An 8,083-nucleotide genomic window follows, 5' to 3' on the forward strand; every position below is an offset into this window, starting at 1 on the left:
CTCAGAACTCTCAGCCCATGTGGAGGCAGGCAGTGGCAAATCACCTCTGAACATCTCTTGCCTTGAAAAACCCTATGGGGTTACCATAAGTCAGCTGTGACTTGAGGATATGTGCGCGCACACACACACAAAAGGCTTGGCAACATAGCAATTGAGTTTCTTGTCGTGAGACAGAGTTACCTCCTACCCTGGCTTTTGCTTTTCTCTTTCTGTGGTATTTAGAATTATTGTCCTAGTTAGCTTCTTTGGGCTTGAAAAGCCATCATGAGAAATTCTACCAGTAATGATTTCAAACCTGAAAGGTTCATACTGTAATTGGACATGTAGTAAATACCCAGCTTGTGCAGTCCTATGTTTTGAAAATCAGTAACTTCTATCCTGCATCTCAACTTCTGATTTCTGTCTTTGTCCAGCAAGTGCCCTTGACCTGTTCATCAGGACTCCGTATTTGAACAATGACTTCTAGAAAGAAAGTGTTACTCAAAGTCATCATCCTCGGAGACTCGGGGTGAGTACTACCAGTACGGTGTTAGTAAAAATGGCTGGTGTAGTTGGCTCATAAGGATCACTTGAGATGCATTTAACTGAGAATACCGTAAGCCCCTCGGGAGCAGGAACCTGTGTCTTATACAGTAGTGCAATGAGCCATGCTGGTTCCCCGCTCCCCTCCCCTCTAACAGAGTTGAAATGTAAACTTTTACTGGACAAAGGTATCTAGGCCAGCAAATCTGCTTGCATTATATGAATGACCTCAAAATAGAAGAGGAGTTAGGAGATGAGACTATCTCTCAAGTTAGAGGAAACAATCTTCTACATCAGATTGGGACAGCATTTAGCTTCTAGGATGCTGTCAAACTACAAAACTAAATTACCAAGAAAAGAGAAATCTAAAACCATATTGTGGTAGAATTCTAGGACCATGCTTCTTATTTGCTGACCAAAAAGCTGTGGTTGCAGAATAATAGATGAAATGCAGGTGATGCCCACAAGTGCTAAACCTGCTGGTTAAGCATCCACTCTGCATGTACAACGGCTGAGTAAATTCAGGTTCTTCGATAACCCTACTGCCACACACTTCCAGAGCAATATTCACAAAGCCATGCTCTTCAAAGTTGTAGAATACTAAGTAGCTGCCTATTGCAAATGGGTTGTTACTCGTGCAGCAGTTCTGTTCTCAAGATGTGCTGGTGGAAAAAAAGTTCCGGACTTGGCTGCCAGGGCTGTAATCTGACTCTAGTTCTACCCTTAATAAACAAATCTTATGTCATTTAGTTCAGGCTCGGAATAGAATGCTCCAGAGTACATGTGACTCCTAGAATCTCTGGAGATCCTAGTTACCTCTGCAAAGAGATACTTGTAGCATGAATTCATTGTAGTTATGTGCTGAATATTGCTGATAGATGGGCCAGTTTAGACAGGGCTGGCTTCATTAGCAAATGGAGCGGCTTTGCTGTGCAATACAGTTAAATACTTTAAGGTCAAAGGCCTGTGCATGCCCGATGCAGTGCTCTCTCCAAGCAGTGGATGAGCAGCCACACAGTTTTTCAAGGGAAAAGCCCTTTGACCAGTTCTGCCTGATGATTTACCTTAGGGTAGCTTTGACCCTAATTCCCCCTCTGCTTTTGATGGATGAGTCAGTGGTTGATACTATCTTAACTTGAGCTCAGATTAACATTTAACCATGGTTAAGATGAAAAATGCTTCGAATCCTGAAACTTGGCTGCAGTATGTAGGCTTAGGCTAACAACATATTGTCTAAAAGCATGATCCAAGTGTGTATCTTCCACAGGGTGGGGAAGACATCTCTAATGAACCAGTATGTGAACAAGAAGTTCAGTAACCAGTACAAAGCTACAATAGGAGCAGACTTCCTCACAAAGGAAGTGATGGTGGATGATAGGCTAGTCACAATGCAGGTAAGGAGAAATACGTGCCTCTGGTTCTGCCCGTGTGGTCTGCAGGGCTCTGCGAGTTTTGACTGGCTTCAGTAGCCAGCCAGAACTAGTGCTTGCTAACATAGAACTTGAGTGCTGGGAACACTTCAGGACTTGGCCTGACAGGCTAGGGCTTGCCCTTCCCCTCACTTCAGCTTTGAGCTGAGGAGATTTAAGTGTTTGCCCCACAGCAGTGCTTTGCTTTGGAGGTACTCAGAATAATGATAGCTTCTCCAGGCTCCAGCGAACAGCAGTGGTACTTGCCAGTAACCTGCCTACAAGTGCATTGGCAGGAAAACTGAATGGAAAAGTCTAAGGTGATTTACAACATGCAAGACAGTTTGGGCTGATTGAGGACGTATAGTTTTTACAGTCTTGGATAGCGCAAATGAGATTCAATGTGAGCAAGTTTAAAGTGATGCATATTTGGGTAAAAAAAAATCCCAACTTCACATATGCACAGATGGGATCTGTACTGGCAGTGACAGACCAAGAAGGGGATCTTGGGTTGGTAGTGGATAGATGTCAACTCAGTGTGCAGCTGCTGTGAAAAAGACAAATTCCATGCTGGCCATAATTAGACAAGGAATAGAGAATGACACTGCTGCTGTCATACTGCCCTTGTACAAGTCTATGGTGAGACCACTCTTGGAATACTGTGTACAGTTCTGATCACTACACCTAAAAAAGGGTATTGTAGAGCTTGAAAAGGGTCAGAAGAGAGCAACCAAAATGATCAGGGGGCTAGAGCAACTGCCCTATGAGGAGCTGTTAAACGCTTAGGGCTATTAAGCTTGGAAAGAAGGTGGTTAAGGGGAGACATGATAGAGGTCTATAAAATTATGCATGGTATAGAGTGGACAAGGAGAAGCTTTTCTCTCTCATAATATTAGAACTCAGGGTCATCTGCTGAAGGGCATGATTCAAAACAGACCCAAGGAAGTATTTCTTCACAATACATAGTTAAATTGTGGAACTCCCTGCCCCAGGATGTGGTGAAGGCTGCCAACTTGGAAGGCTTTAAGAGGGGAGTGGACATGTTCATGGAGAATGGGGCTACTGTTCATGGCTACTAGTCAAAATGAATACTACTCATGATGCATACCTATTCTCTCTAGTATCAGAGGAGCATGTGTAGTATATTAGTATCAGAGGAGCTTGTCTATTATATTAGGTGCCATGGAACACAGGCAGGATGCTGCTGCAGTTGTCTTGTTTGTGGGCTTCCTAGAGGCACCTGGTTGGCCACTGTGTACAGACATCTAGTCTTGATGGGCCTTGGTCTGATCCAGCATGGCCTTTCTTATGTTCTTTCTAAATCCCTTAAAGCATTGGTATCACTTTGGAATACTGTATATTTTGGCTCAGCTTAGTAGCAGTACCAAATTTACTCTTGCCAGTACCCTATCTCCTGAGTTCTATGTGTGCTAGAGGATGGGCAGAAAGTGGGTTTTATACTGGACTTTAGAATGAGTAGAAACAGAGCCTGCCTTTCCTTCCTCAACTTGATCTGCCTTCTTCAGAGCTTGGCACAGAAGACTTCCACTTTCCCAGATTTCTCTAGATTTCATTGGGAATCTATTCTTCATCTCTAGAGGGTACAGTTGGCCCTGGCAAGCAGATTTGTAGACTCCTGGAGACTATAGTTTTAGTTTCAGCTATCATCAGTTCAGAGATAGACTACTTCATTGCATAGACTTGATATTCCCCTAAAATAGGAGTCTGATCCATGTCACTGTTCATACCTCTGGCAAATGTTGAAGTTGATATGTTCCCTGGCAACAAGACTGGATATGATCCCATCCCTAAATTGGTAATCTGTCCCTAAACCTATATGTTCTGATCTCTGCAGATATGGGATACAGCAGGACAGGAACGGTTTCAGTCTCTGGGAGTTGCCTTCTATAGAGGAGCAGACTGCTGCGTGCTGGTTTTCGATGTGACGGCCCCAAACACATTCAAAACTCTTGACAGCTGGCGAGATGAGTTCCTCATTCAAGCTAGTCCACGGGATCCGGAAAACTTTCCTTTCGTCGTGCTGGGAAACAAGATTGACCTAGAAAACAGACAAGTAAGATTTTCTGGCTTTCCACCGGAATCCTTTTGCTAAAGCAAATAATCTGAATCCACCATCGCTGGCTGGGTCTATATTATACAATGACACAATGTCTTTAGCGTGGGTGTCTGAACTCAAGAGTAGAAACTTTGAATCTGCAGTAATATTCTATTCAGGAGAATGGTTAAGCTATGCTTTAATCTTGGAAGTGAGCACTTAAATGTGCAAGGTTGCCTAAGAACTTGTGCAAGATACTAGGCTCCACAGTTTGAGTGGTAATGAATTCTCCTGCTGCTTGTTACCACATACAGATCGGTATTGGTTGGCATGTATAAACACTGAATTCCAGTCTGGTTCAGAGTGAGACGCTACTTAATGGATCCTGCCTCTGTTACAGGTTACTACAAAACGAGCACAGGCCTGGTGCTACAGCAAAAACAATATCCCTTACTTTGAAACCAGTGCCAAGGAGGCCATTAATGTGGAACAAGCTTTCCAGACAATTGCACGAAATGCACTTAAACAGGTATGACAGCGGCGCTATCCAGTGGCCTCTTGTGGCAGCCCACAGAGGTCTAAACAGGATTGTGCTGGGTGAAGGTGAGGTGTTGAGGCAGGGAGTAGTTTTGATGGGAGCGTGGCTGCCTCCGTACGTATTTGTTAGCCTGGTGTAGTATCAAAGCCCTCTTTGGCCAAAAATGCCACATGCCTGTCAGCAATGCTGATTCTATGATCTTAGGCAGATCATGAGAAGGGAGGGCGGGAAGGTTTGCATCAGTGTTCGGCTCTCGTGGCCCTTTCTTGCATGCCGATCGCCACTTTGGGGTCAGGAAGCAATTTTCCTCCAGGCCAGATTGGCCAGGGATCCTGGAGGGTTTTATTTTCCAACTTCTGGGTGTAGAGTAGGGGTCACTGGGGGTGTGTGTGTGTGGGGGGGGAGGTAGTTATGAATTTCCTGCATTGTGCAGGGGGTTGGACTAAATGACCCTGGTGGTCTTTTCCAACTCTGATTATTTGCCAAGTTAAAAAAGGGTTATTGTGGGCCCTACACACAATGGCAAGCTTCATTGTATTTTCAGAACTTGGAGAACTTTTTGTTGGGTCTTGAGTATGTGGCCCAGCTAGATGCACTGTGCACGGCCATGTTAATTCATCATTTTCCGGCATAACGGGAAGTGACAATTTGGCTGAGGCCTTTTATCCCGGAGAAGATCCCTGCTTCCTATAGACCTGATGCCTTGGCTTTTTGGAGGGAGGGTTATGGGGGCTTCAGAATGGCACCATGCATCTGTATCCTGTTGAACTTGGGCTGAACTGTCGTTGGTGATGGCTTCTTCTTGCTTGATAGGAAACCGAAGTGGAGCTTTACAACGAATTTCCCGAACCCATCAAACTAGACAAGAATGACCGAGCAAAGACCCCCGCAGAGGGCTGCAGCTGCTGAGGTGGGGCTGGAGGGGTTGAGCACAGTCCTTCACAAACGGATATCACACTTAGGCCTTCAAACACACAGCCCCTCTTTTCTGTGTAAAAAGAAAACGAGAGCTCCCACTTTCAGTGGCCAAAATCACCCCTCTACCATGAGCGACTTGTAAACCCATTCCTCTGTGCAACTCCCATCAATGTCCCTACATCCCAGTACATTATTTCATGGTAGCAAACCTTTCTTCTCTAGTTTAAAAAGGAAATTCTTATGTATGTTTGGAACTTAAGCTGCTTTCAGGTGTCCAATGGAAAGAAACTGTGTACAGATGATCTGTAACGATTTACCTTTAATTGTCTTGTGTTCCCCCCCCCTCCCCCGGTGAAGGCTGCAACTGGAAAGGCTGATTACCCATAGTCCATCGCAAACTCAGCACTCAGTCCAACTAGGTTGAGTTTTGTATGTATCTGTTAATGCTTGTTACTTTTAACTAATCAAATCTTTTTACAGTATCCACGTATTATGTAATGGCTTCTTTAGGAAAAATCTTATAGTACATGTTAATATATGCAACCAATTAAAATGTATAAATTAGTGTAAAATTCTTGAATTTCATGTTTAAGTACCGAAACACAGGTTTAGGAAATGGAACAGGACACTTGTGGAGTGCAGTGTGCTAGCAACACAAGTCCCGATAGAGGCAGTATTCTGTACAGTAGAAGCAAGAATTATGTAAACATTTTGATTGATTTAAGAGCCAAAAAGCTTCCTCAACTGGCAAAAAAATCCCTATTGTCTAGCTTCTTGTAGCTAAACCCTTCGGAGGATGATTTGCATAACCTTGCACTCTGGATTATTGGACTTCAGAATTAAATACAGCTTTCAGAACGATCATTGTGTGTGTTTGCCTTTTACCCCTTTCATTATTGGCTTTGCAGCTATAAAGAGGAATCCAAGACAAGATATTTGACTCTTGAAGGAAAAGCTCCATCTAGGTTGTAATGGTCATTCTGGCTAGACAGCTCAAACTTTTCCTTTCTCTTTCCCATCTATCTTACTGTTCTTTAATATAGAGTTTTCTGGAATGAAAAAACTTGGCAACTTTGTTCCTGCCCTCTTCTTTGTTCTTGCATTTGTAGCTTTCTTAAATGGAGTACTTCTCCTCTTTTCCAGAGGTCTACATTCTAGTACGTAGGCAGAGCTGTTCTGTAAAGAAACATGCCAATAAACTTAACAAGAACAAAACTACTTGCTCCCTGTTTCTATTTTCTGTCTCTTTAGGGTAGCTCCTGAGCTAACTTTAATCTGGTTTTGGTCCTTTGCTAGTGTTAACAATCCATTTCACATTAGTATGCCTTTGTATCTAGGACCACAGCTGTCTGTTGAACACCAGCAAATATTTGGAAAACTAGGGTAGGTATAAGTGCTATAGAATAATTACCTCGTTATTCTTAACAGCAGAGAATTCTCTCTCAAAACATATATTACAGTGAACAACTAATATATACCTCTTACTACAAAGACTAACAAGTACTAACACTTCTCATGATTATCACAAAACAGCATAACTGTTTCTTGTAGTTTCTGTATCACTAGATTGCGCTAACTGCATGTTGGAAAATTGTCCTGTGTCACAAACTCAACAGAGGCCACATAGCAGCTTCCACACCAGCAGAAATATACTTTCTTAAACCTTTTTCAAAATGTTTTGCTTACTTTGGAAGGTGAGGTTTAGCTATACTATGGTGGAACTGTTTGAACTATTAACTGCCAAATGCTGCCTGTTACAGAACATCTCAAAGACCTAATGTTCGTAATATACTTTGAAAAGCATCAAGGCTGGTGGCTTGAAAGTATACTCTTGTTCAGAACCCCTCAACAATAGCGCTGTTGATTTTTTAAGGCCCACTTAACGACTACAGGTTATTAAAAATGCAGACCATTTCTGCATATTCAGATCCCATCTTAAAGTGACCTTCAAGTCATTCCTGTCATTGTACGTGATCACAGTTAGCTCTGCACAGGTAATGCAAAGCCTGTATATCTAGGAAGTAACACTGTTAAGGCAAAAGTAAAATCCTGTCTCTGAGAAGAAAGCAGGAGACCCGCTGTACATTTTCTCAAAGGAACCTTTTTACTGCTTCTCAGCTAAAGGTGTAGCAACTCTGGACTTGGTTCTGGGTGTGGCTTGAGGCCTGGTGTGAGGTGTATGTGTTGCACTGATTGAGAGTATTGACCACAGTGAGAGTATTGACCACAGTTCAGCATTCATGTTAATGGAAAGTTGTCCCTAAAGTCCAAAGCAGTCACTTTTGATTACAGAAGAGGGAACTTTGCTAGTCAGAGGAAAGTTAAAAGGGAGAATTAAAGTCCAGTCACACCAAGCTGCTTGGGCACACCTTAAAACTACACTAATTGAGGCCCAGATAGCATGCACCCCTCAAATCAGGAAAGGTACTCCCCAAGTCTAAAACAATGCCCGTGTGGTTAATGACTCAAGTCAAGCAAGCCATAAAATGCAAAAAGACTTCTATTAAAAAGTGGAAGGTGAACAGACAGGAGCAAAGCAAATGTAAAGACAGTAAGGCAAGCAGAAGCAGCTTGAGGGGCAGATGCCCCAAACCATTAAGACAATCAACATTTGTTGAAATACATCAGGAGTAAGAAACC

General features: G+C 43.0%; 1 protein-coding gene across 1 annotated transcript; it reads left to right on the top strand.

Moving 5' to 3' along the window:
* The first annotated feature begins 401 nt into the window (after positions 1 to 401).
* RAB7A (RAB7A, member RAS oncogene family) lies at positions 402 to 6,661 on the top strand. Its single transcript, XM_056855655.1, has 5 exons — positions 402 to 508; positions 1,790 to 1,916; positions 3,787 to 4,005; positions 4,388 to 4,516; positions 5,339 to 6,661. Exons 1-5 carry the CDS (start codon positions 456 to 458, stop codon positions 5,432 to 5,434), a joined length of 624 nt encoding a protein of 207 aa, XP_056711633.1. The 5' UTR covers positions 402 to 455; the 3' UTR covers positions 5,435 to 6,661.
* The last annotated feature ends 1,422 nt before the right edge of the window (positions 6,662 to 8,083 follow it).

Source organism: Euleptes europaea, chromosome 1 (genome assembly GCF_029931775.1).
Source record: "Euleptes europaea isolate rEulEur1 chromosome 1, rEulEur1.hap1, whole genome shotgun sequence".
In the NCBI taxonomy this organism is placed as follows: Eukaryota; Metazoa; Chordata; class Lepidosauria; order Squamata; family Sphaerodactylidae; genus Euleptes; species Euleptes europaea.